The sequence below is a fragment of the Zeus faber genome (genome assembly GCF_960531495.2).
Source record: "Zeus faber genome assembly, chromosome: 6".
Taxonomy (NCBI): domain Eukaryota; kingdom Metazoa; phylum Chordata; class Actinopteri; order Zeiformes; family Zeidae; genus Zeus; species Zeus faber.
In genome coordinates this window covers 15,384,559-15,412,378 of record NC_137201.1, presented here as the reverse complement: position 1 = coordinate 15,412,378, position 27,820 = coordinate 15,384,559, and the positions used below count along the sequence as shown (strand labels likewise).

General features: G+C 46.4%; 1 protein-coding gene across 1 annotated transcript in view; it reads right to left on the bottom strand.

Annotated features, from left to right (window-relative positions):
* Nucleotides 1–1,551: 1,551 nt before the first annotated feature.
* The window catches only part of pamr1b (peptidase domain containing associated with muscle regeneration 1b), a 27,198-nt gene continuing 929 nt past the window's right edge, over nt 1,552–27,820 (bottom strand). The window contains exons 2-15 of the mRNA XM_080002803.1: nt 20,112–20,288; nt 17,507–17,632; nt 16,850–16,964; nt 14,268–14,485; nt 13,729–13,836; nt 10,232–10,402; nt 8,713–8,904; nt 7,572–8,461; nt 7,157–7,484; nt 6,853–7,029; nt 6,474–6,540; nt 5,924–6,156; nt 4,219–4,586; nt 1,552–3,095 (exon numbers count right to left, since the gene is read on the bottom strand). Of these exons, the coding sequence (XP_079858929.1) occupies nt 2,481–3,095; nt 4,219–4,586; nt 5,924–6,156; nt 6,474–6,540; nt 6,853–7,029; nt 7,157–7,484; nt 7,572–8,461; nt 8,713–8,904; nt 10,232–10,402; nt 13,729–13,836; nt 14,268–14,485; nt 16,850–16,964; nt 17,507–17,632; nt 20,112–20,288 (3,785 nt within the window). The 3' untranslated portion in view covers nt 1,552–2,480. The remainder of the gene's footprint in view (nt 3,096–4,218; nt 4,587–5,923; nt 6,157–6,473; nt 6,541–6,852; nt 7,030–7,156; nt 7,485–7,571; nt 8,462–8,712; nt 8,905–10,231; nt 10,403–13,728; nt 13,837–14,267; nt 14,486–16,849; nt 16,965–17,506; nt 17,633–20,111; nt 20,289–27,820) is intronic.

Sequence of the window (27,820 nt, the reverse complement as noted above, 5' to 3'; positions counted from 1 at the left end):
CCTAAATTATATGAAATGTTTGCCTTATTGCATTTTCCTCAAGGGGTTCTTCCAGTAGGAACAAAAGGAGGAAATGTGAGTGAAAAATACATATAATCAATATTTGGCCACAACCTCTCTATAGTATATAGCCGTCTTTGTCAGAAAGAGGGTCAGACTGGTCAGAACACTACGTTTGAGCAGTACTGAATCTTTCTCTTTATTCTGCAGAATAAATATATTTAATATTCTCAGTTTTTGTTTTCTTGTAGCGGGCAGATTAACCACACCAACAATGCAGGAGAATTTCTTCTATAGCTGTAAAGTCATTTCACTGCATATATGTATGGAAGTATGTACAGTATACGTATGATCAAATAAACTTCTTGAATTGAATTGAATAAACTTCCTCCCTCTAAAGGTAAAAAAGTTATACTCACAGTCATTGATTGCTTTTCCAAAGACGCCCATTTCCTTGCCCTGTCCGAACTAGCCAGGAAGACCGCCGCCCTTCTGGTTCCGCCTGCAAGGCATCCCCTCAGACATTGTGTCAGACAGAGGTCCCCAGTTAATTTCTTAGTTCTGGATGGCTTTCTGCAAGGCACTGGGGGCCACCAACAGCCTGTCTTTGGGGTACCATTCGCAGACCAATAGCCAGTCAGAGCAGGTCAACAAGGAGATGGAGGTTGTGTCCTGCTGCATCCCCTCCGCTAACCCGTCCACCTGGAGCTCCCAGCTGCCCTGGGTAGTAAATGCCCACGACTCCTTACCCCTCCTCTGGTACGTCCCCTTTCCTTAGCTCTCTTGGGTAACAGCCCAGAGGTCGCTGTCGCAGGACCTGGAGACGTACCAGCACTGCCCTGCTTCATGCCTCCACCAGATCCCAGCACTAGGCTAAACACCTCCTTGTTTTGTTGGTCCTTTTGAGATCGAGTCCCTTATCAACCCCTGTGCTGTCCTTCTCAAACTCCCTGCTTTCCTTTGTGTCCATCCCACCTTCCATGTGGCCCAAGTCAAACCTGTCTCCACCAGCCCTCTGTCCCCCACCAACACCTGCTCCTCCCCCACCCAAGATGATCAACCATCCTGCCTTTACTGTCCGTTGGATGCTGGACATGCGCCGCTGTGGTTGTGGCTTGTATCTGGACTGGGAGGGATACAGTCCATAGGTCATAGATCCCATGCAGTCAGATTTTATATCAGTCCCTCATCAAGGTTTTTAGTCAGGAACATGAGACTACGCACCAAGCCAGAAGGTATGGCTCCTCGCTAAGGACCTTCCACTTAAGGAGTCCAAAATCCTCACCGTTTTGTTGGTCCTTTTGAGTTGTGGAAGGTCCCAGACGTGTGGTGTTTTTACCTAATTTTCAATTAAAAGAAACTGGCAAATGCTCATATGTGGTTGCATACATGCATGCTTGAACCAGTTCAATTTATTTAACTTCAAACCATTTTACTCCATACAAAATCCAGAAATATTTAATAATTGCGTTTTGATTTCATGGTTGAGAGCATGAACATGAGATTTTTTTAAGCATGTAAGTCTTATACATAAGTGTGTTGAGATTAATATTCTTCATAATATGCGGATTTTATTACACAGTTGAAAAGTGAATCCAAAGATAGAGGTTTACAGATGTGGTTCATTTCCTTTACCCTTCAAATACTCTCAGAATATTAGTAATGTGTATTATTATTAGCGCCCCCCTGTGGTGCATAATGTAAGTAAAACTGTTTTACATGTTACATGTTTTACATTCATATAAATCATTTTCTTCACAACACAGTAGTAATTTGCAAACTACATAGGGAATAGTTCTGTGAAAAATGTATTTAATTTATGTTTGCATAAAGGATAGTTTTATATTCAGTCATTGGATTAAATTGGATTCAACGTCGTCTGAGCTCAGACCCAAAGTGCTTCATTGGCATTCCAACTGTGGACCGTGATGATTTATTACAAACACAGTCTTTAGACACACCCATGTCGACTTTAATTACACTCCACGTTGTTCAATACAATATGTACATCTCTTGGGCCATACGAATACATTAAGAATACTACAGCACATTACATCAAATAATATATACATACCAACTAGTATATTGCAAACCAATCAGCACCAAAAACATTGTTAATGGGTCAGAATGGTCTTCCGGTCCTTTTCAAGTCTTTTGCCCCAGGTAAAAAGACCTGTACATTTAATTATAGAAGAATCTAAACCAAATGAAACTTGGTGAATGAAAGCCATCCAGTGTTGGAATTCCTTTTTTTTTTTTTTTTTTTTTTTTTGTGAAAGCCAGTCCTTCCATGACATGTCAAAAAACCCGGGAAGAAATGGAAAGGGGAGAAGAAAGGTCACGGTGGTGAATGACTGAGAGTAGGGTAAGATGGACTCTTGTAGAAAGAAAGAAAGAAAGAAACAAACAAACAAAGAATGAAAGAAAAAAGAAAGAAAGAAAGAAAGAAGGAACACAGGGCATGTCAGAAATTACGCTTCTTATTTCATGTTGCTCTCTATCCAGTCCTTAAAGTTGGCGACATGTGTGTAGACCGTGTAAAGATCGGGGTTGCACTCTCCTTGGTCGTAGCCGAAACTCACCAGTCCCATGAGTCTCCAAAGGCCTTGGCTTTCTCCCTGACGCCCCATGGAGCTCATAGAGGAGTCCCGGGTTTGGGTTTGGGTTAGGGGGTCCGTGGAGGCCGGCGGCGGAGGCGGGAGCACTAGGATCCCCCCGGTGTCCGAGGGGCAGATGTTGGACGCGCCGTAGTCGGGCTTCTGGCTCCCGCAGAGCATGTTGTCCGTCACGCTGACGGGCACGCCATTGCGGGCATACTGCTGTTCACATGGCACCACGTCGGCCAGGTGAACCACTCCCACACGGGCCCGCTCATCAGCCCCCAGCGCCTGGAAGTCGGGTATCGGGGACCAGCCCGTCACCAGGCCCTGTCGTCGTCCAGAGACCCCCGAGTCCCCGCCGGGGGGGTCTGGCGGCGGGAGGCACAGGGGGAGGACCTGCTCCCCTACCCTGGCCTTGTCCAGCAGCCTGATCACTGCCACGTCCGAGTCCAGGATCAGAGGGTCGTAGTTGGGGTGGATGGACACGGAGGCCACCTAAAGGAGACAGAGAGAGAGAGAGAGAGAGAGAGAGAGAGAGAGAGATAGAGAGAGAGAGAGAGAGAGAGAGATGTTGTCAGTTCAGCCACACTCTGCTGCTTCGTTGACGTCCGTCCCCGTGGTCGTTCTGGCTTTATGATGCATTTCTCCAAAGAACAGCAAATACACAACAATTGAGAAAAACAAAAAACAATCAGTCATATTTATCCTTTCACAGAAGTGGGAAAGACTAAACACACAATGAAAACTCCACTGTAGTGGCAGCGTCTGCATGTGTTCTATTCACTTTAATTAGGATTGCGTCATTTCCACTGGAAATTCTCCAGGTCTTTTCCAGGTGTTAGACAATGTGGAAACTTTACATATAAATGATAATAGCAAGGGGTTAAAGGTTGTTTTTTCTTCTAAAACATACAGTGCTTTGTGCGTCAATAATGCATTATATACGTATAAATGATACATGTGGGCATGCAAATTCAAAGCTGTTTTTATTGGATAGATAGAGTTGGAGAGTGAGAAACAGGGTGATGAGACGAAGGAGGAAACAAAAAGATCCCAGAATGCAACGGTATGGATGTTAAAAAGGTGCAAGCAAAGGGAAAGGAATGAGAGAATTTAGATACTTTTCCAAGATATTTCACATTAAATAATGTGAAATATCTTGGAAAGTAAGGCTGCCTTACAGTGAAGCAGGCAAAAGAGAACCGTGACGAGCCTGATGCCTTTGGGAACATTGTGCTTTGGACTGACGAGAAATAACAATGAACTTTATGGCCTCAACCCAAGACTTCACAACCTATCTTTGGAGAATAAAAGGGTGAAGCATTTGTGGAGAATAACGAGCAAAGGGGTTAATCTACGAAGCTCTGTGGTTGTGTGGCAGCCGGGAAGGGAAATATCAAGAGATTCTAGAGGCTACAGTTTGGAGGGTTGAAAAGTCACTTTACATTTAGGAAGAAAGCTGAAATAGTTGACTTTATTTGGTTTAGAGGTCCGGTCAGCATCCGTTCACATAAATATTCATTGTAACGTTCAATATGACCTGGCGTGCCCAAACCTTTGCATTCACTATACCTAAATAACATTTTAAACAAAGATGATGAAAGGAAGTCTCTCTCACCCTGAGGTGCTGGAGGCCTTTGGAGTCCCTGAGGTCATCACGGTAGTGCTTCCCCGCCACCACCTTGATCCTGGCCACGTCCAGAGGGTGCCCCTTCCCCAGCTCCGTCACGCAGTGGGCCGCCACCACCACGCTCCTCTGGTTCACCAGGGCCCCACTGCAGACCAGCTGCCACTCAGAGGGCTGGTCCCGGGTCCCAGGTCCAGGTCCAGGTCCGGCTCCCCCGCTCTTCTTGGGGAAGTCGGCCAGGCTGCCTGCCTTGTTCACCTTGGGCCCGGCTCCGCTGGAGCGCCGGTAGATGGCTGCCAGCCAAGGCCAGTGCGACTCTACCAGCCTCTCTGGGTCGAAGGTCGGATGCTTCCCACACACTGGCACACAAGGAGGTGAAGGGGAAGGGAGGGAGGGATGCAGGGAGGGAGGGAGGGAGGGAGGACCAAGGGGTGAGGACAAAGGGGTGAGGACAAAAGTGGGAGAGAGGGAAAGGAAGCGAAAAAGAAAAAGAAGAAAGGGGGGGGCTTATTTAGTGTCTTTTAAGAGGTTGACTCAACACTAGGGGTTTGTGTTAAAGATGAATTCCACTTTTCTCTGATTCTCTGTACGTGTGTGAGAGCCCGTGCGCATGGATTATTTTGAATGCGGTGCGTGTTGTAAATTCCAATTTGGTCGCTTGATTTGCACACAAGGTCACAGGACATTTGATTGCTTTTTGATTGCTATATTTTCATAGAAAATGTATTAAATAGGTATGAAATATGTCATTGTTTTTTAATACCCCACAATAACTGTGCAATGTATTATAAATCATTTAGATCTGTAACTTTCCGTTGATAACATTTTTATATTGTGTATACATATGTATTCAATATATACTGTATATTCACCACTATATTTATTTATAGCTGGGGCGACGATGGTGCAGGATGTAGAGCGGGTCATCCAGCAATTGTCCATAATCAGTGGGTTCCTGGCTCAATCCTGGCTCCTCCTGACAACACGTCAAAGTGTCCTTGAGCAAGATACTGAACCTCTAATTGCTCCTGATGAGCTGGTGTGCACCCTGCACGGTCGCAGCCGCCATCGATGTATGAACGTGTGGGTGAATGTGAGGCATGCACTGCAAAGTGCTTTGAGTGGTCGCAGGACTAGAAAACGGCTCTATAAATGCAATCCATTTACCGAGACCGAGTTCAGGAAACTCATGCTGCTACGTAGTCATTGCTAGAGCTCTGTGACTGATCATGTTGTAAATTTTGCATATTTGTATATTTCATTTTTTGTATTTTTCTTTATTTTAATTTTATTTTTCATACTACTTCTCTGATTGTACAATAATGCACCAACTCCTCCGTGGAAGTGCACTCGGCCAAAATAACTCCTGATTCTTATTCTATAACGTGCTTTTGGTGCTCTCTCTGTGCACTATGATATAATAAAAATCAACCGATGCAAAAACCCACATGAAGCAGTTGGCTATAATGCCATGTAGAATATCTGCACTTCTATGTGGAATTTCTCGCCAGTAATGTACTGTCAGTACAGTAAGAACCATAGTTATTTAGCCTGAATCGGTCGCTTTTTGTGGTGCTGCCTAGTGGTGGTGCCGCCAAAATAATAATAGAAAATGAAAGGGAAACAAAGACCTGAAGAGGGCGTTTACAGGCCACAACCCCCAACCCCCTCCAGGGTGGTCCAGTGCTGCCCTCACCAGGCGAGCAGGAGACATGGCGGCCGCTCCACTTGCCGGTCTTGAGGCAGGTTCTGCGGGAGCTGCCCGAGTGCTGGTAAAAGGGAGAGGCGCACTGGTACTCGATGTGGGTGTAGAGGTGGTGGAAGCCCGACGGCAGCTTGGAGACCCCCGCCCGATCCCGGGGATCGTCGGCGTAAAGTTGGAGCTGCCGGCCCAGAGGCGAAGAGTACAGCTTGTGGAGCGGGGTTTTCCTGAGTGGAGCAGTGTCATAGACGGAAGAGGAGTTGCTTCAGAGCTTTTTCATGAATGGAAATTAGGGAGGACCAAGAGTCACTTCACTCAAATGAACTCAAGTTCATGTACTCAAGTGCTTTACACTAACAGAAGGACATCAAATAGTAACAATAAAAAAGCAAGCAAAATGCATTCAATAAAAATAAGTACATATTCAAATTAATTGTCATTTCTTTGCAAATTATTTCTGATGATTATTTCTCTCCACAATTGTGAACACGAGTTTCCGTGATACCCAGAAACTGCATGTTGGTTAGGTGCAGGGTATACGTACCGGGAAGGAGCCTGGGGAGGCAGGACTTTCTGTTTGACCAACTCCGACACTTTTGGCTCGCGACAGGCTACATTCAAAAGACACACACACAACACACGCGCCCGCGTGCGTGCACACACACACACACACACACACACACACACACACACACACACACACACACACACCACATTCCCGTTAGTGTCATTAGTTTGGCCCGGTGTGATGGCTTTTATAATGTGGCACCGTATATGAATCCCACAAGTCATGAAACGTCACCATGTAGTTTGAGTCAAAGTTTACAGTCTTTACAAATAAAGTTCCTTTAATGATGGTATTTTTGGAGCTGCTAATGACACAGGTGCATAAAACGCCGGGTAGCCGTAAAAAGTCTGGGTACCTCTCACACAGAGAGGCTGTTTGCCGCTCCAGGTGCCGTTGGGCTGGCAGGTTCTCCGTGCATCGCCGCTGAGGGCGTAGGAGTGGTTGCAGAAGAACTCAACCGCCTCTGGTGGAGTTCCCGGCAGCGGCTGATAAAAGCCGTGGTAGGGACGAGCGAGGGGTGGACAGAGCTTTTCTGGAAAGAAAGAAATGGGGAGAGAGAGAGAGAGAGAGAGAGAGTGCATGAAGATATGGAGTCCTTGGACAAACAGAGTGAGTACTGTTAACTGTGATGTGACAATAAAGGCCACGGACGGCCTCACCATTAATGCTTTGGTTGCCTTCTTTCTCTTTCTCCTCCTCATAGACCTCTCTCTCTTTCTGCTCCACTCCCGCCCCCAGTCTGTCCTCCTCCTCTCTCTTTTGATCTTCACTTCCTTTAGACTCCCCGATGGTCGTTTTTTCCACGGCCTCCTCCTCCGCTTCCCCACCTCCCGCTCTGTACAGAGTGAAGCGGGTGCTGTTGCTCCTGGTGGAAGCGGTGGAGACTTTCCCTCGCTCCGGGGACGCCGTCACATCGCTCCCCCTCTCCACGTCGCCTCCCCTCTCCACGTCGCTCCCCCTCTCCACGTCGCTCCCCCTCTCCACGTCGCTCCCCCTCTCCACGTCGCTCCCCCTCTCCACGTCGCCTCCCCTCTCCACGTCGCCTCCCCTCTCCACGTCGCTCCCCCTCTCCACGTCGCTCCCCCTCTCCACGTCGCCTCCCCTCTCCACGTCGCTCCCCTTCTCCACGTCGCTCCCCCTCTCCACGTCGCCGCCCCTCTCCACGTCGCTCCCCCTCTCCACGTCGCTCCCCTTCTCCACGTCGCTCCCCTTCTCCACGTCGCTCCCCCTCTCCACGTCGCTCCCCTTCTCCACGTCGCTCCCCCTCTCCACGTCGCTCCCCCTCTCCACGTCGCCGCCCCTCTCCATGTCGCTCCCCTTCTCCACGTCGCTCCCCCTCTCCATGTCACTCCCCCTCTCCACGTCGCTCCCCGTCTCGATGTCGTTGGTATCGACGGCCCCCGTGCGGTTCCTTGCCGGCGTCTCTTCCACTTCGAAGACCTCCAGGATCTCCAATCCGGACGTGGCCGTTTTTCTCAGCTTGGTGTCGTTGGGGCCGATCTTACCCAGACCCTCCTCCTTCTTCTTCTTCTCGTCCTGCCCTTTGGGCTTAATCAGCACGATTTCCGTGATGTCGGTCGTCTTCCCTATCTCTTGGATCCCGTCATCACCTTCCTTACCGAGGATTCCGTATTCATCCCCGGCCTTACCCGGCTGCTTCGCTATCTCGGGGTCTTTGGTCTCGACGGTGTTGCTCTCCCCTTCGTCTTTCCTACCCTCTCTACCGCCTCCACCCTGAGTAGTATCGACGTATTTATCTCCGGTCGTATTCATGTGCACGGTCTTTATATCCACAGTGGTTGTGTTTCCGTGCACAGTCTCTCCGTCCTTCCCGGACGCTCCTTCTTTTCCTGCGCTCGTATTCTCTTGGCTGTCGTTTCTTTTGACGTCCGTGGCGTCCTTGGAGCTCTCCGTTTCTTTCGTCTTGTCCTTGTCCTTCCCCGGTTCGCCAAGAGTGTTGTTCACTAGGGTGGGGGGACAGAGAAAAGTTTGGAAAATTGTTGGTGGTCTAAAGTTTATTCCCCAATCTTTGTGGTTAAAGTTGGAGAGTCAAGCTGACCAGGCGGTTAACGGACCTCGACTCATTGTTCTGATCTATTATCAGCCTGTCTAAGCATACCATTGGCCAAGAAGCTGTGGGACTTCTACAGTGGCACAACAAAAGAAAAGTAGCATTCATCATCATATCGACTTCATATTAGGCACAAATTCGAACCAGCGGTGCAGATGGGAGGCGCTCCGCTCCAGGTGTTGTTGGACAGGCAGGTTCTCTGGGAGCCGCCGGTCAGCTTGTAGGGCTGGTAACACAGGGACTGCAGAGCGATGAGGACGTCGTTGGGACCGTAGACCAGGAAGTGGTCCCCGTGTTCTGGCTTTGGTGGGAGGGTGCAGAACCCCTCTATTGGAACTGCAGGGAAGAATTGGAGGCTTCAAAAAATCTGGAAGTAGGGATTTTTGGGAGGCTTGGAGCAACCTATTGAAATGTGGCTGCGGCTGGTGTACTGTCTTTCAATGGTATTGTATTGACATGAAATGGAGATGTCATCATACACTGTACCGTGTGACTCAAAAGAAGATGCTCCCTAAGATTTCTCACATAATTAGGTCTAATATATGTATATATTCGAGGAAGTGTTTTTTTTTTTATTAGAGATTATTATTATTAGTTTCGGTCCTTTAAAATGATAGAGTGATAGATATAGTTCCTTGTGGAAAACCTGGGTTTAATTATTTAGCAAGGGATTTTCAATTTAATAAACAAATAGTACTATTACGAGTAATGTGCCAGTATATCTATGTGGATAGCCCTATTGTATGACTAAATCTATCTATAACATAGAATATAATAATAATAATAATAATAATAATAATAATAATTATTATAATAACAATAATAATAATAATAATAATAATAATCGTAATCACAATCATAATCATAATCATAATCACAATAATTGTTGTTATTATTATTATAATTATTATTATTATTATTATTATTATTATTATAACTGCAGGCGGAGTCCAGTTTAGTCGTGTTAGATACGCATTACAGTTCTCCGGATTCTTTGCAATGTAGCACAAGTAACAATTTTTAAATTTTTACGAACACTGAGAGACGAACCGTGGATTCTTCTGGCGTTGGTTCATGATGTCACAAAGTGACTGTGTTCACAATATAACGCAGATGTTCTTCAATCTTCGGTGAGTTTGGAAAGTTTTATCAGTATTTCCTGATACAAATGTAGATCAGCGTGAATCGGACTTGGACGACAACGTGTGTGAAACATTCAGGTTGTTGTTTGGGAAAAGAACTAGGAAACATTTTTCTTCATTGGTTTCATCTGCCAATAACGCTGCAGGTGCTACAGACAACATGTCATCAAAGTGCTGCTCTTGTACTTCCTGTACAATATTAAGTGGTTGGAAACATGTTCCATAAACATGTTTCCAATATTTTCATCTTCTCAACGTAAATTCACATTTTCAACATTATCAATGCACATAGATTCATTATTGTTCAATTGCTCCTGATGGCTGCGTCCGTCGGTGTTTGAATAATTGTAAGTCGCTTTGGATAAAAGCGTCTGCTAAATGCAATGTAATGATAATGTAATTATAACTCCAAAAAAACTACTTAAAATTACTTCCATAATGCTAAAAGCCGCTTGTGTGTTTCTTTCTCAAAGGTCACTACTGAGCACCTGGATGAGTATGTTACTTTTTGGGGGTCTCACCGCAGCGGGGGGCCGGGGCACTCCAGGTGCCGTCCTGCAGGCAGATGGAGGAGTGGGAACCCCGCAGCTCAAACCCGGGGTCGCAGTGGAACGTGATGCGCGCCCCGGAGTGTTCGAACACGCCCCGAGTGGAACCGTGAACCGGCACCGGAGGCCTGCGGCATCCCACCACTGGGATGGAAACACACACACACACACACGCGCATTTTAGCACGAACACACAGACACAAGGAAAATTCAGATAAGAAAGTGACTGAGAAAGGCTCCCCGTTATGCATGGGGCTTTTTTTTTTTGTTTGATTCAATTAGGAAACGGAGAAAAATAAATATATCCACATTAAAAACCCACTGTTATTATTGGGGAACGGGGAGAACGATGATCCCGCAGCGGAGCAGAGACCTTTTATTAGGTGGGTAGGATGCATTTTTAACTTTTGATCGGGTGGGCAAATCTGCTTTTTATTTGCTTGCTTTTATATGAACATAATTATTGCTGGCCTCTATGGGCCCCCCTAGCGGCTGGGCCCCATAAAGCTTTACCCCTTTTTCCCTCTTATAGGCGGCCCTGACCGGGAGAAAAGCAGAAGGATTTCCAATAAAATGAGCTTCAGCAAAACTGCTCAGTTTTCCACAGCTATAAAAGGTGTTTAATGAAGTGTGTGGATCGGTGGTGTGTGTGGGTTATGAACACTGTGGGTAAATCCTCACACTTAGTCCACAACACAATAACAAAATGGGAATGAAACAGTGCCTCTTGGTGGTTCCATGTCAAAAAATGGAATGGCAATCTATCAAAAACTAAATTTTGTCTTGCAAATGCAATATATAGTATCAGTATGTGTGCAAACCGAAGAATTTTGAGCCCACAAACTCATCAAATCTTAAGATCTTAGGGCTTATGTTATCCTGGGAAAATTGGAGGGGTTCCTCCAAATGCTATGAGGTTATGATTTTAGTCCCAAAACCGACACCTTTTTTGTCTCAGTGCAAAATGGTATGAAGAGTGTTTGTGGGGAAGCCAACCTGGAGCTTTGAGTTGTGTCTAAAGCCCCTTTCCTACTTGCTCTGAAAGCCGTAAATCTACTGGCAATGTTCCGTAATGCCGTCATGTGGCAACGCGAGCCGGTGCCGATGTAAAAGTAAAGGTCATTCCATAAATGTCCACACTTTCTAAGTAGTATCATTTCAAATTGCCGAAACGGCTGTGAAAGGAAGTACGTGTGAATGGAAGCAGAAACATTGCCATAAAGTAGGGGTGAAGCCAAATCTGAATAAAGCATGAATAGTGCGTTTTTACGAATTGTTATTTTGTACAAATATTTAAAAAATGATTTGTTTTCGGGAAGAAAAAAAAAAACATTCTGAAAAATGGCGAGTCCCTTCCAAACCCTGGAGGTCTGCTGCAACCGAAACACGTCCGCCCTTTACGGAGACAGGTCTTCATACTCTTCAATTTTATTTTATTCTTCTTAAAAGTGCCGCTCAGACCGTAGACGTGTCTTTTAGAGCTGGGGTGCGGTGTGACCGTACACAACATCGGGCACAAGCGATTGGTTCGCCCGCCGGCTGCACCGGAGCCCGGAGGCGGAGCGAGCGAGCGAACAGGGAGAGGTAGAATGGGCGGAGAACCTTCCTTCTCTGCAGGCAGAGAGTGTAGGACAGGTTGAAAATGATCACAGTAGCACCATTGAGTTAGGGTTATTGCATCCAGGGACGGGGGCTCTGGGACATTATTGCAGCATGGGGAAACTGAGTCCGTCCGGGTGGGGCGGCGGAGACGGGGAGCGAAGCGCTGGTCTAAAAATCAATTCTGTTGCCTGGTCTCGTGATATTAGACACCTGTCGTGTGAGCATTGCGTCATGTATCCATAACAGTCATCTTTGTGGGAACAGACTCCATATGAACTTTTTCCGTAAAGGAGGCAGGATGCGGGAATGATTACCTACTGCCTTTACCGAATTATCTTTTTATCTAGCAATGTTATGGATTCCATGTGGGAAAGGGGCTTAAATATCTCTAAAATCCTACACACTAGTCCTATGCCCCAATCACACATTTCAGGGTCGTTCATTTCATCTTTTTTGAACTTCACTCCACTTTGTCACTTTTGGAGAGGCATGAGAGGGAAATTCTCATTAATTTGCCATAAATTCTAAAAAGAAAATGCTCTGCACTCTAGTAATACATTTTAAAAAGCATGAGTTAGAGAAAAATTATAAATCAGCCAAAAATCTGGAGAGATCATTCATCTAATTTCAGTCGATATTTTCTTACTCCATGGTGCAGAAGCAGTTTGCCCTTAATGGCAGCTAAGCAGCTGCACACCGGGCATCGAGCTCACACCCATTACTTAGAAATGTCTCACGAGAAGAGAATAGATTTTAAAGTGTTTACACACACCAACCCGCACATTAGCCTCATCTTAAATCTGGATTCCGGGTGGATACAGACAAACTAATTTAGAGTGCGTGGAATGAAAATTGTGCGTCCTTCCTCCCATGGAAAAGCTGGCTCATGTTACACAGTAGGAGCGGGCTTGTAACACATAGGGTTTTATAGACTCGGATTTATCCCTGAAAATGAGAGCAGCAGGAAAAAAGAGGGCGAGAGCTGGACTTAGCAAGTCGTTTATGCGGGGTCACAGAAACACAGGCCCGGGCCCAGACGCCCATAAATAAAATAGAGTCTACGGACCAAATGGACAGCCGCTACACCCAGAGGAAACAATACCCACAGGGGTAAAGTGGAGCTCTGGAATGGTTGTGGTTGATGTCCAAATTTAGGTAAAACAAAAAAAAGGGGGAGGAATGGAGTGGGTGGCATCGGAAACTATGTTCTATTGATATTTCCAAAAGTGAACACAATTGATTTGGACCAATACATTATTTTACATATAGTTTTGCTCCGTTATGGCCGGCTCGTTTCGTTTCATCTTTTTCTGTCCGTCTTTCATCATGCGACGTTCGCATATCGGAGCGTATCCACTCCTAAATTTAATGTAACCATATCAGTCTGCTGGTCATTGTGATTTGTAACCCATCTGTCTGCACGCCGTGCATATTTCTCAAACAGCTGATTGGCTGGAAACACGGATGAGATGATGTGGGAGTGCAGGCAGCTGACCCTGAAACCGATCCAAACCCCAGAATTCCTACCCGGTAACAGCGAACCCACTGTCTGGCCTTTGAGAGGAAATAAGAACTACAAAGTGAGAAGTCAAATATATCATCGGTTCTGGAGAGGGTCGGTTTTTTAGCTATTATTTTTCGATTTTAGCAGTAACATGATGACTGAAGAAACACCACATTGTAATGCATATTACACATGATGGATGTACAAACTGATATCACCCCCAGCTGTCCGTCAAAAGAAAGGTGTTAAATCCTTCCTCCATGTTAAGAACCTGCCTGTAGTTCGCTCCTTTTTTTGACTTCCGATCGAAACCTTTGGGTCATGATGCAGCGAGCATGCAGAGCTCGTGTTCCATGGGACTCACTGTTTTCACACCTCTTGCCCGTGTATCCGGCCAGACAAGCGCAGTGGAAGGTGTAGGACGTGTCGAGGACGCAGGTCCCGTCGTGTAGACAAGGAGACGAGCTGCAGGCTGCAAATGGCCACAGTTTTAAGCAATAGAAACGTTTTAAAAGACACATATGAAACCATACTATACCACAAATGTTTTGTTTTTCAAGAGTTGAACCAGTTTTGCTCATTTAAAGGTTGGCGCCATGAGTAAAAGGGAATTTTTCATATTTCAGTCGGTTGGACCTTCTGACAGCATTTCCCACGTGGTAAAGGTGTGTGTTTGTTTGTGTGTGTGTGAGTGTGAGTGTGCACGTACAGCATATAGTTCAAATTAGGGCTGTTTTTTAAATCGACATGCATGACACATAATCCCAAGGAATCTTGTTTTTTAAACGCTTTCTTTTCTAAATGCCTCGATAAACTATCTATACCTGAATTGTGTGTGTGTGTGTGTGTGTGTGTGTGTGTGTGTGTGTGTGTGTGTGTGTGTGTATAAAGGTGTGTACGCACCCGAGCTCTCCTGGAAAGTGGCGAAGAAGCCGTCAAAGTTCTTGTAGCCGTCGGAGACGAACAGCACGTGCAGGCTGTTTCCGGAGCTCCGGATCGGAGGGGGGCGGCTGTTCCCGCAGAACCGACCAATCACGCGCGACCTGATGCTGTTGCCGTCCCGCACCTCCACGTAGTCATAGCGACAGGAGTGGTCAAACTCCAGGCTCAGCATCATGAACCTGTGAGGGGGCGGAAGAAGAAGCGGAAGAAGAAGAAGAGGAAGAAGAAGAGGAAGAAGAAGACGAGGAAGAAGAAGAGGAAAGCGAAGAAGAAGAAGAAGAAGAAGAAGAAGAAGAAGAAGAAGGATCTTTCAGAGTGGAACACCTTGGGCCTGAGTCTTAAATCAATAAAGTTCAAAGAAATCTCAGATACTTTTGAACCTAAACCTCATTTTCCGATCAGGGCGAGTCCACCCGCCCGTTGGCCATGAGAGGCTTTTAAATGGATCCAGTATTGAGAGAATCGCTTCAGCCGACTGGCAACCGGGCAAACGTGTCACTCAAGAATGTGGCCAGGACTGCCCCATCGCTCAGGTTAAAAAAAATACCAGAACTTTCCTTTCATCGAAGCATGTGAAGTACTTTCTACTTTGTCAGCCCCGGCACTAGTGGCCAAGCGTGAAACTCGTTCTCCCCACAATTTAACTTCACTACTCCCTCGATGCAAGTGAAATATTGTGCAACAGGGTTTGAGAATTCGGGCGCACATTCAACCCCCTGAATAAAAAAGCCGCCCCTCCTTTCTTTGCCGTGCCGGCTCGACACAGTTTTCCTGGACGACGAGCGGCGGCACCTGTACTTTCCTGGCATTTCCGATCGGAGCGATCGAAACAGGTCGTCGATCCCAGCCTCGCTCAGCGCCGCTCACCGCGCTTGACAGCCGCCTCATTACTCATGAGTGGCTTGAGCCCCAAAGGAAGGAAAGCGGCGTTTATACCCGCGTGTCATGTTGGCTTTTGTCCCCCCCCCCCCCCCCCCCCCCCCACTGCTTTACTTATCTTTCAATTTTCACAATGCTGAGTTGAAAATCTGAAGTGAAAAAAACTAGAAAGAGATCGTCTGAGCAGAGCAGCCGTTCTGAGACGGCGAACGCCATTTCGCGTCGCCTCGCATCGATGCATATGTATGAGAAAACATCAATAGCGACGGCTGGCAAGCGGGGAGAAACGCGCTCGATCGAAGGAGTGGAAGCAGATGCCGAAAAATCTGACAGGGAGCCGGTGAGGAATTGAAGAAATCAACAAATACTAAAATGAATCACCTCGGTATTGAATAGGCGACACATCATTTACACTCGTTGGATGTCTATGAAAATTGATCCGCGCGCATAGATGAGTGACATTAACGAACCGCAGTTAAATGGCCAATATCAGTCAACTGTTGATTTATCAGTAAGAGCGTGAATTATGTCCCCCAAAAGTCTCCGTTTTCCTGACCTTAACCTGCTATTCTGAAGTGAAGTTTTGAACACACACACACACACACACACACACACACACACACACACACACACACACACACACACACACACACACACACACACTCACACACACACACACACACACACACACACACACACACACACACACACACACACACACACACACCTATACTTATCATGCAAAGAAAAGAAGCACCAACTGGAGAAGTACAAGTGCAGTGTGGTGTCTGAGGGCACACAAAGCTTGTCATTACAGTTATATAGAAGACTGAGAAGCACTTACTGCCAATAAGACGGAGCGCCAAACCCCATAACTTTCCATGAAACCCTTTGCACTATTTCATTTAGCGCTCCTGCGGCATTCATGCCACGAGGGCCGTCGAGATGGCATTTATTTATAAGAATTTGTCATCACAGCGGGGGGGGTTGTTTCTTTTTTTGGTCGGCCCGTTCTATGCGTGTCATGGTTTTCGCAGCTGTGAGGTTTCTGTCGATGCGGTAGTATTGTTCAATGACTACGTTTTTTTTTAATGGAAACCAATGATGCACAGCAGACAACCTTGAAATGTATGCAGGGTTTGTGCCCGATACGGCTCGAAAAATCCTGAATGAATAATAGGAACGTTTGGATACAAATGATTGAAATAAAAGGTTATCACATGACTGAAAAGTCATAACTTTCCCCCAGAGCTGGAAGTTGCAGTTTCCAGACTTTTGTTGTTGACTCGGCGTTGCCACTGGTCCCTCTGACACTGTCCACGCGAATGGAAATCTGACTTAACTGGGCCAGCCATTAATAACTATCGCAGATGGACGACAAAAAGCCCAGATACTCGGACATTCATGCCAGAGGAAACGCTGGCTACTTGAGCCTTTTTGGTGAAAAGCTCTGGTGTCTTTTAACCAAGCTTGGAATGGCTGGCTGCGAAATGACTCAAAGGCCAAGACATGGGCCTTTGTGTTATGAGCACTCTCAACATGTCCAGCTTCTTGGGAATTCGTTTCTTAGGCAATTGCCTTTCAATAAAATTGCAAAAAAAACGCATAATAAGTCACAACTTGTGAAAAAAAAAAAAAAAATAGCAGAAGTCTTGGTAGATAACCTTAGGTCAATGGTGAAGGAGCTGTCGACCTGTATAGTCCACTCACAGCGGGCGTTGGTGGGGTAGCTCTCCAACACCAGGTGGCCCTGACGCTTACGGATCACTCCCCCGCACTCTGGAAAACAGACATGTGGGATTCCCATTTGGGAACGTCAACATACCACAGAAACGGGAGCGCTGTTACAATTTACGCAGCTGTTGCATACATTTAGATCATTAGTATTTTTGCATTTCAATTTTCAACCGCTGGAGATACCATTTCACCCTCCCCTGTCGTTGCTGGAATGGCAAAACGCCACGATCCTCATGGTGCATGGCATACATCAATAGACAGAATGAAAAACGATGGGGCCAATGAACATTGGGGCCAATGAATACGGAACATTTAAGTGGTTTGCCAGGTTCCTGCTCTTTTCCTGTGCCCCATGGGTTATTTGCATATTGTGAGAGTCGTACAAAGTGTCAGGAGCGATGCCTGAATCATAGGTTTGACTGTTGACCGACATGAAATTCAAATAAATCCTTGTAGCTATGTGGCTTCCAAACCAGTTGATGAACGATTACAAAAAAACAACATGGAAAGAGTAATCTGATTAAGAGGAAAGAGCACGGGAGATCAATTATCTTGCAGGACGGGGGAGGGATGAGGTTACTCACGCATACAGTCTCCGCCGGACCAGCCGGGTCGGCATTCTGCGCAGTATTTCCCTCGGATGAAGAAGTCGTCTCTGGGACCCCAGGTCCCGTTGTTGCAGCGCTTGCAGTTCTCAAATATACTGCACCCTAAAGATGAACCATGGTGCAAAGGGGGATAACGCATAAACAAGAACCGACTGAGGAAGGGGAAAAACAGATGGATAGGTGAGAGCAGACGATTTGGGCATAAAACCTAAAATCGAAGGAATTTTGACCCGTCGTCTCCATGGGCCTCGCTTTTTATTTTTATTTTTTCAACCAATCACCTTGGCGGGACCCCAAATCGGGGTTCGCTTTACGTCAACTCTGCTACACTCATTAAGCTCCGGGAGAAAAAGGATTAACGCAGTGCTTCTTCCTGAAATAGAAATATGGAGGGAAAAACATTCAGAAAAGGTTTCCTGGGAGTGTTGGATTTTTTTACTCCACAGCCTCTTTGTTCCGTCCGTGAAACACCGAACACATGATGACGGAGGTGAAAGAGGAGTATGAGGCCGAACCTTCCTTTTAAGTTAGAATGCACGGAAACTCACGGCCTTGAGCTGTGTATGTGTGTCTTGGGGGGGGGGGGGTGGCTGTTTACGGCTGCACCAAGGCATTAAAACATAGGCTACAATTTTCCAATGTTTGCTCTAAAGAAGGATGTACAGTTATCATTCAATAACGAACAGCTGCTTTTCTCCATAAAAGATAAAACGTGGGCCCCTGCATGGAGCATGACACACTTACATATCCAGGTGGTGTTTAGACAAAAAACATAGTGTTCTGGAGGTGTGAGCCAGTGTACACGTACAAATTAGGTTGTACTGTGCCGACACGATGTATGTTTACAGTAGGTACGCGTATGTAATTATAGCGCCGAGCCCAATAGAGCTACAGGAATTAAAAACCTCAGCCGTGGTAATTTATTCTGTTATTTCCGTGAAATTCAGACAATTACGCGAATTTAGATACTTTGGGGGGAAAATGGGTCAGACACATCTTGGATCAGACCTCCATTAAATAATTTGTCGTGCAACAATACAGAGCACATGGCTGCTTTGCAGATGGCACTTGGTTTATCTTCCACATCCTGTTTATTCTCTATATTTTGTTATTCACAGCCTAGCTGGGAACCTATCGTCTCATGACTCATGCAAAAGTCAAAAACAACACCAAATTTGGTATGCATGCTTCACAAACATGCATGGACGGCGTTACCAAAAAGCTAAGGGATTGGGGAAAGAATGTCTGCCATATTAAACCAATGAAAGTGTGATTTCTTCTCATCAGAAGCCCACGTCACGGCAGGCGTAGGACCCTGAAACTTGACAGAGCCAGCGAGCGCAGCGCTCTCAGGGACCGGACCAACATTGATAGCTGAAAAAAGAAACTCGACAAACCCCTAATCCTGGAAATCATAACTTAAACATAAGCATAAATGTCTTCTCATAAACCATGACTCAGATTCACTCAAAAATGGTTTGTGGTGACTCACACCAGTCCTGCATAAGGTTATGAAAATGAGGTTGACTCACGGGGCATGGGGCTGTAAAATCCGGCATCTTAGCCCTTTGTGAGAGTCCCTGCGCGCTTCTCTGAGTGGCCAATCACTATTTGACTGTGAATACCTGACGAGTCTAGCCTCGTCAGCGCCAGCCAGGTCCGGGGTCGGCGGCTCCTCTCGGCCCCCGTCCGGCGGCGCGACGGACCGACCCGAGGCTGCCGTAGTTCTAAGAGGCGGGGTGATTTGACGCGGCGCAGAGAGCGCCGCAGAGAGCGCCGCAGGGAGCGCCGCGGAGAGCGCCGCATCGACGGTGGCGGATCACGACGATGCTCGTGCTCGACGCAGCCTTGGCATCGGTTTGAGCAGGAAAAGGTGTTATGACAAGCAATAAAACACCAACAAAAGTGTGCACTGTTGGATTTTTATCAGAGTTCATGTTCACCCTGGATTGGGTAAGGGCTTGATTTATGAGCTTGGTGATGAAGATGTTCCCAAACAACAATCCTATTTTCAGTGGATATACCAATATATATATATATATATGAAGTATATAACAATGTATTTTCGGTGGATATTCAGCGTATAAACCGAGATCATCTCTGATGTAGATTGTGTTCATGATAGCGTCACGCTAATCTGATTGGTTGACGGTGCTGTCCGTCAAGGCATGGCTCCAAATCAAATGCTGGCTGCGAAAAAGCCGGTCTCTCCTGTGATTGGGACGGTGAAGACACTGCAAGAAAGACTGGTGGACCCAGGCTATCTTGAGGCCGCTTGCCGCTTCAATCTGTATATTTAGTTTTTGTATGTCTGGCTGATGCTTACCGTCTTGTGTACAGCCATGCACTCCTCAAGTCGGGGACATGTCTGACTTGATAAGGCACATTTCTGAGAACAAATACCTTGAAAATAATAGACATGGCCTCGCAAGAAAAAAATATATAAAATAAATATCTTCAAGGATGACAAATATCTTTCCCTCTACCTTCTACCAGCTCCAAGGACACAAAGAGGGGGCCGTACATTGTACACAACACATTCCGTTTTGGAAAAAAAGGTTCCTTTGGGCCCGAGCGCTACCTGGGTGGATGATGCACGGGTCGCACTCGTTGATGGCGTTGCGGCAGCAGGGCACGGCGTAGCCGACCCGGGTTCCCTGGATCGGACATTTGCACTGGATCACATCGTACTCACAGCAGCCGCGGCACATCACGTTCCACTCCGGGCCGGGACAGTGATTGTACAAATGCCTGTAGTCTGAAAAAGACAATAGACGATTCGGAAAATTAGCCACGGAATATCACTTTGTTTATTCGCTGAAAAACCTCCGTTGGCCAGATGGCTCGGAAAAGGACTATTCAGGAAAATGTGAGCTGATTTTAGCTGTGGTTCGGTATGCGTATGAGCAATGCTGGAGGGATTGGGGTCTGTGTTTTATCCATGCCTCATGTCCGGCTACGGTGCTAAGTGCTCGCTCTTTGTGGGATCCGGCTTCACCAGCGATCACACCGTTAGCGCCGCCCATCCTGTTGAACACCGTCTTCTCTCGTCACATCAGACATACAGTTATGACCTCGGACATGGCAGCGCACTCAAATGGAGACATTTTCATGGAAAGCGGGACAACATCATCATAATGGGATTTTAGTGTCGGTGGGAAGCCTGGCTTTTTCCTCGGTGTTGTGTTGGCTATAGTCCAGTACGAATCAAGATGGAAAAAAACAGCGAGTTCAAAGACTTTTTTTGGAGCGGTTATTAGTATGGAACGCTGGATTTGTCCGAGCTGAACAGGCATGTGGAAATTCCTTCGGAGGAAGAAGAAGGACACAACACACAGGAGCTGCAACTTTAAACTCGGAACAAAATTCCAAAAGTTCTGCGCGTGCTGACTTTCCAGCATTGCAATAACAATAATAAATCCTCTTCTCTGCAAATTTTTTTTTTTTACCCTGACCTCCCTATACCGACTGAATCATCCCAACAACCTGCGGTGCTTGGGTGCATGACGGAGGCACACACACACACACACACACACACAATGATACACACGGATGAATAAAATAATCTTATTTCAAATCACATGGCTGCACACAAAATGCACGGTGCACAAATGGAGAAGGGTAGCAAGCCTCGGCCAAGGCCTTGTTGGTCTTTCTAAACACCTCATATTGTCAGTATTTTTCCCTGTTTTATATATGTATCTTTAGAGTACATATTTATATCGGTACTCTGCCCACCAAACACATTTGCAAAGGGGACAATACGTTTTGCTTGATTGAAAATCGTATAGCGGATCAAAAACATTTAATCACATTCATGGATGTCGAGAGGCAACAATTTAAATTGCAGACTTACTTAGATGTCATGTTGAGTTTCAGGTAAAAATAAGAAATATTACATTTAAAGAGAATGTCATTTACACAGCATCCCATTTTATTCATCGCATTCTATTTAAAGTGATGTCAATTCTTTTTTTTCTTTTCGTTTTTTAACGTTTGGAATTGACATACGTTTTCATAAATCGCACAAATAACCTCACAAGCAAGGTCAGAGTTCGGTGAGGCAGCTTTCACTTATGAACTCTCCATCATCACGGAATGAATTATACAAAGACCAAAAACGTGTGTTTGAAACACACAATTGCTGACCTGCTTCAACACGAACGCTCACCTTTCTAACTTTTATTTTATTAATTTTTTTACGTCGTACTGTAGGTGCTGTGCTTAGTGTTTTAATGTTTATAAGGGGCCTCTTAAAAAAAACTCTCAATGTGGCTGCCCTGGTTCAATAAAAGCTGAATAAAATGAAAAACTAAAAGAAAGGCATCCAGACTGATTCTAAGTGAAGGGGTCTCCAGTTAACCCCTGGACCTCTGGTTATTTGCGGAGCCGTGCAGATGGAACGCTGAAAAATGTGCCTCCCAAGGGTTCCCACATCTTCTGCACCATCTGACGTTAATAAAATCATAAATTACATCCTCCCGCAGCCGCAATCTGGACTTCTCTTCAACGGCTCCATCCCTCCCCTCCCGAGACGACGCAGCCATGTTTGGCCTGCATCCCCACATGATTTAAACACAATGAGAGCCGTTTTGGATGCCGCCAAACTTTGGTAAAATTTGTGTTTGTTGCTAAACTGAGGTCAGATTGTTATTATTATTTTTTTTTTCTCTCATTCTTTTAATTTTCTTTGCTTTTGATAACTCACAATTTTTGGGAATTAATTGGATGTGGTCACAACGTTTGACAGGGACTTTTTAATCATTCATCACCGGCATCGGCGCTCGTGAAAATGTAGGACTGTGATTTCATTTCACTGGAATTCTATGAAACCACTCGTGTGACCACCAGCCTCTTGCTCCGCGTCCTTGTTTTCGACTGAAATCCTCGGTAATGGTTTGAAGTCAGGAGAACACATGGTGATCTTTTGCTTTCGGTGCTCGCTGCTTTCTGTTTCGTTTTTTTTTGCTTTCCATAGGCCCTCGTGTCGTCTCCGGCGGGGCGGGGTCCTCCTCGGAACGCACATTTTTGTGGATTCTCCTAGTACACAAACCGCGAGGATCCCGAGGAACGGGCGCCACCCCGCACCCGGGGCATTTCGCCCCCCCCCCTTGCCGCAGATGAACGTCAGCTCTCTTCGACAGATATCCGCAGGTTGTTGGCTCCGTTTCGGTCCTGCTTCTCCCCTGCCAGTGAAAGGAAAACGGAAAGTGATTTGTGGAAAGCGATCGCCGCGTTCTCGACAACATTGCCGCCGGTGAGGCTTCGGCCAAACTCCTGTACGAAAAGCAGGGCGGCCGTTAACCCGCCGAGGTCGTTAATGACTGCTTCGTTGAGAACTTTGAGATAGTAGATATGAAAAATGACGAACTGACTGCTTGATTGAGTTGTGTAACGACTGCCGCGTGGGAGTTACAGACGCTGATTTCTATTGTTATGGGACAGCTTTACGGCTTCCAAGTCAAGGTCGTGTGGGAAGGACGGCCACGCGGGATTTATGGGATGCAAACATGAAAGGTTTGAGTATTTTACAAGCTCAGCCGGTAACGCCATTGATCCCCACCGCGCTGCCGGGGTCTATCTTATCTTGCATCGCGAGGCGGACGTTGTAAATGGGGTGTAGCTCTGTTGCCTGCATCTCTGTGGCCGTCTCCTGCCTTGTCCTGGTTGTTCGCCCAAACACGACGCCAGAGATCCTATCAACCCACGTACCGACATTGTTTTGTTTTGGATCGGCGGCGGTGCTTAGAAACAGAGCGGCGATGAGCTTGCAGCCCCATAAACACACATCTGCGAGGCTTCCAGGTCCACACCTGCACTTCAGTGCACGCTGGATAGAAACTTTGGAGGGGCACATTTGACTCGAGCGTCTGCCAAGGGAGGATGATCTGACCGGGTGAGTTGCCCGCGTTTGGATGCAGGTTTGCCACAATGCTGATTAAATCAAGTGCTTAACTCACACAAAAACAAGGACGGCCAACGGTGCAAACGCTCAGGTCACGCCGCCGGTGACGGGGCTTCAGTGCCCCCGGCGTTCGACTGGCTGCTGTGGGCGCGCCAAACATTTCAAACGTCTCTCCCTTTCCATATTAAATATACTTTATAAAGACAGATGGCGCCGTGTGTTTTCTTGGTTTTTTCTTTATTAAAAATTTTGAGCTGTTAACTTCACAATATAAATGACCAATACAAAAAATGACATAAATTATCTTGTCATCTGTCCCTTAAAATAAAGAACTGTCTTTGTTGGAGAAACTTACAATGACGTGTTCCTTATTTTATCGATAATTTAAGGGACATTTTTCATTTAAAAAACAGCCTAATCATGAACAACACACAGTGGTCAGGGCATCTATTTTCCATCGAGAGCGTATCTTCCCTCTTATGGGCTGTAGCCCACAGGAGGCCGATGGCGCTTTACGCTACCATTTGCATAAATTGAAATCTGCTCAGCCTTCTTGTGGCGGTGTAGGCGTCAGCTCGTCACAGGTCGTCACATTTCTCTCATTATCATTCCACGTTAAGCTTCGCTCCTCACGGTTGTAAAAGGAAGCCAAGTGGTTGGAGGGTCTCCCCCCCCCCCCCCCCCCCCCCCTCCTTTTCATTATTAAAGTTTCATGCACATGTCTTTTTGAAAAAAGAGCTTGGTGACAGCTTTTCCTTAAGCAATGCATTAAAACGTAGAAAGTAAGAGAACGCTTTCATTTGTGACTTTTTCTCCCCCGACGCTGTTCTATTACTTGGCCAGAGAACGAGAGGAGCCCTCACATTTAAGCCAACTCGAAATTTGCATTTTACTGTAAGTTTAACTGTTGTTTCCATCCCATGTTTTACTGGAGCTGCATTCGTGTGCGGTTTAATTCAGCTTTTCTAGGCTTTAAGTAATTGCTATTTTCTTTTTTCCATTCCAGATGCTCCGCTCCTTTACAGATGCACTCCTTCACATGATTGTCAGAGAAGCCAGAGCAGACAAAATGCAGGCACCTTAACTGACACCCCCTGCGCTGAAGCATCCCGAGCCCGCACGCCTCCGCTGCTGCAGTACCTTCGATGTGGCTCTGATGTGGAGGCTGACATCATTATTACTGGGGGAACGGTCCCAGGATCAGGTGATGGCCTGACCTCGCTGCCCCGCCCACCTGAGTCCTCACACACGTCAGCTGATGTGAAACCAGGATCAGGACATAAACTTTGGATACCCTGAGTTAGAGGGTTTTTTTTGGGGGGTTTTTTTTTCTCAAAATACAAACTCTTTTGTACGCGGTCGAGTCACAGTGTAAACACAACCAGATGTTGAACGCCTGTGAAAATGGGTGTAATATTTTTACCAGACGCATTTCGCTTGTTTGTTTTCAATTACATTTTTATATTCTTTATGAGGTGTTCACAGTCTATCTGGGAATACCTGTTGTTACTGGTAGGATTATAATTATTATTATGTAGTCAGCTATACATCTCAGGCCAGGATTGGCAAATATTTTTCATATTTGGCACTGTGAAAGTACAGTAAACCCAAATAGAGTACGTACCAAAAAGCCTGGTAGGAATAAGAAAAAAACAAATTTGATAACTTCAGCCCCGCCGGGGACTGCCCATTGTTCCGATGGCCCATTATCCCGAAACCCCAATAGTGTGAAAAATGTAGGACTAGAGATGGTTTAGTTTAGGGTTATGGTTTGGGTTAGGGTGTTGTCCATGTCCATGACATTTTTTGCACTATTGGGCTTTCAGAATAATAGGCCGTGGGAACAATGGCATGGCACCACCCCGTCTGATCTCGAGACCCATGCTGAGCAAATTCTCCTCAAGAGTTTAGTCCGTCTGGATAGATTTCTTGGAAGTTTTCGAAAAATCTTGAAAATAACAAAATTCGGTCTGCGTGTTCCCTATACAAGCCTGAACGAACAAAGTGATCGGGTAAAGAATGTCTGAGGCATGATTCTGTGTTGCGGTTGTGTGTTGCGTCACAGTGGTACAGGAGCCTGAAAATGTTGTGGCCGCTCCACCAAGGACAGCTCTCTCAGGGACCATATCAATTTTCGCACTGATAGCTAAAAAAAAAACAAAGACACAAAGACGCCAAACTAAATCCTTACCATGCTCCATGGCTGGCCTCTACGAGGATCATAAATACAGATAAACTCTCCTTTTAGAGATACAGGTACATAAATTAACAAAAACACGTCCATTTAAGAGGAAAGCTCGAGGTCAGCAGCCGCCGTTGCTCAGTTCTCATCTACTCACTCCAACGTTGGCCCTTGTCCAGGTTCACCACTGGGAGCCTGACTCTGGGAGACTCAAATCCAGAGGCTGCTGCTGCTATCAGAGCACCCAGCCGGCCGCACGCTATCTCTGACACGGAAAACCCTTTATTGTCTGCCTTTCTTTTCCCTCCTCGCCGTCCAGAAACGATATCTTATCGGAGCATGAAGTGAATGGAAGCGTCAGTCTCGCCGCACGCTAAGCCCGTGGTCGCATATCGGAGGTATTTTTAACGCCGGACGACGCCACACGGACGTGTACGAATGAGGAGCTGGAGCTGAGCTCAGGGAAAAGTTACCGAGATGCTGTGAAATGTCAGTTCAACATGCGCGCTCAGCATCGCTGTCTGCAACACTCACCGCTCAGAGCTTTGTTTTGCAGATTCCTGCTATTTATGCCTCGGGAAGTGATTTTGCTGTCTTGTACAAGCAACAACTTGTTGGAGTCAGTTTTTTGTTTTTTTCTCCTTTCTTAAATGTAGTATGACATCAACAACTGCCCTTTGCCCAAAATGAGGATGGCTGGTTGCATCTACTACCCAGTAAATTGTTTCAAAATGTGTCTCACATGGCACAGTACAGTGGAAAAATAGGGCTGAAAATAGGACTTTATAGGGCTGTGTGTGTGTGTGTGTGTGTGTGTGTGTGTTTGTGTGTGTGCTGAATGTGTGCATGTTTCTGTGTGTATGTGATTCTGTGTGTGTTGGTGTAGTTTGTGTTTGCATGTTTCCATGCATGTCCGAGCATGTGTGATTCTATGTGGCTATACTGTATGTGTGTGTGTTTCAATGCACGCCTGAGTGTGTGTTTCTGTGTGTGCTCGTAGTGTTTGTGTGTATGCATGTTTCTGTGTGTGTGTGCGTGTGCGTGTGTGTGTGCATGCGTGTGTGTGTGTGTGTGTGTGTGTGTGTGCTTCCATGTGTATGCGTATGTTCATTGTACACACAGTGCGTCTGATTCCATTTACTCACTTGGCATAACAGCCGTCTGATATTTTAGGGCCAAAGTGATTTAGCGGCCCGTGGAACAGGAAACCCCCGGGGGAGCGGCATGGGCAGCGCGCAGCGTGATCCTAAACATAGCGTGAACCTATGCCACCGACGCGATGGAGGAAACTCCGACGTGCTCACCCTGTTAAGTTTAGTGGTACGGATGTTCTGCGCAATGTAGGTCAAACAGGAGTCTCAAATGTGCACATTTGTTTTCGGCACCCGCCGCAAACTTGGAATGAACTATTCCGCTCAAATGAGATGCTCACATCATAAAACAGCATCATAAAATGTCAGCTCTTCTCTCTCCCCCGCTCGGTTTAACAGTGAGTTCCAAACTAACAGAGGAGGTGTTGGTGAGAAAAAAATGAAACTACAATACAATTTGAAGCATTACATAGATCAAAGATGCAGACATACTGTCATTACAGGCACAAGCACAAAACCCACCACATCCTCACATACACATGCTCTCACACACACACACACACACACACACACACACGCACACATACGCACACACACATAATTTTCTTTACCGCAAAGTACTGACCATGGAATGTAAGCACCTCCGCTTCCATTGGAAAAAAAAAAATGAAAAACCAAACCCCCACCAAGTCAGTTTTTCGTGAACTGCGACTACGGCGCCAGCTGCTCAACTCAACGGAGCTCATCCGGAGCTGTGTGCGACCAGCTGACGATAGGTGCGAAAAACAAAGTCGTGCTCAAAGTGTCTTATTCTCCGTGCAGCGCTCCCGTGCCGGGTGAATCTCGACGCAGCTCTTAACCATCTCCGTTTAACACCGTCTTACACCACGCTCCTACCTGGTACTTACGAGCGACGTTTTGACCACCTTCCCCCCGGAATTACAGACCTGAGCGCACGCACACGCGTTGCGGCATGTTTATTGAATCCACTTGCTTACGGATGCGGTCCGTGAGCTAAGACGGTTCTGGGGGGGTGCGGCGTGGGGGCCGCTGGTTTGGGGAGTCGCCTTGGAGACGGAGGTGCATGGTATACACATTACCGCGGAGAGCGT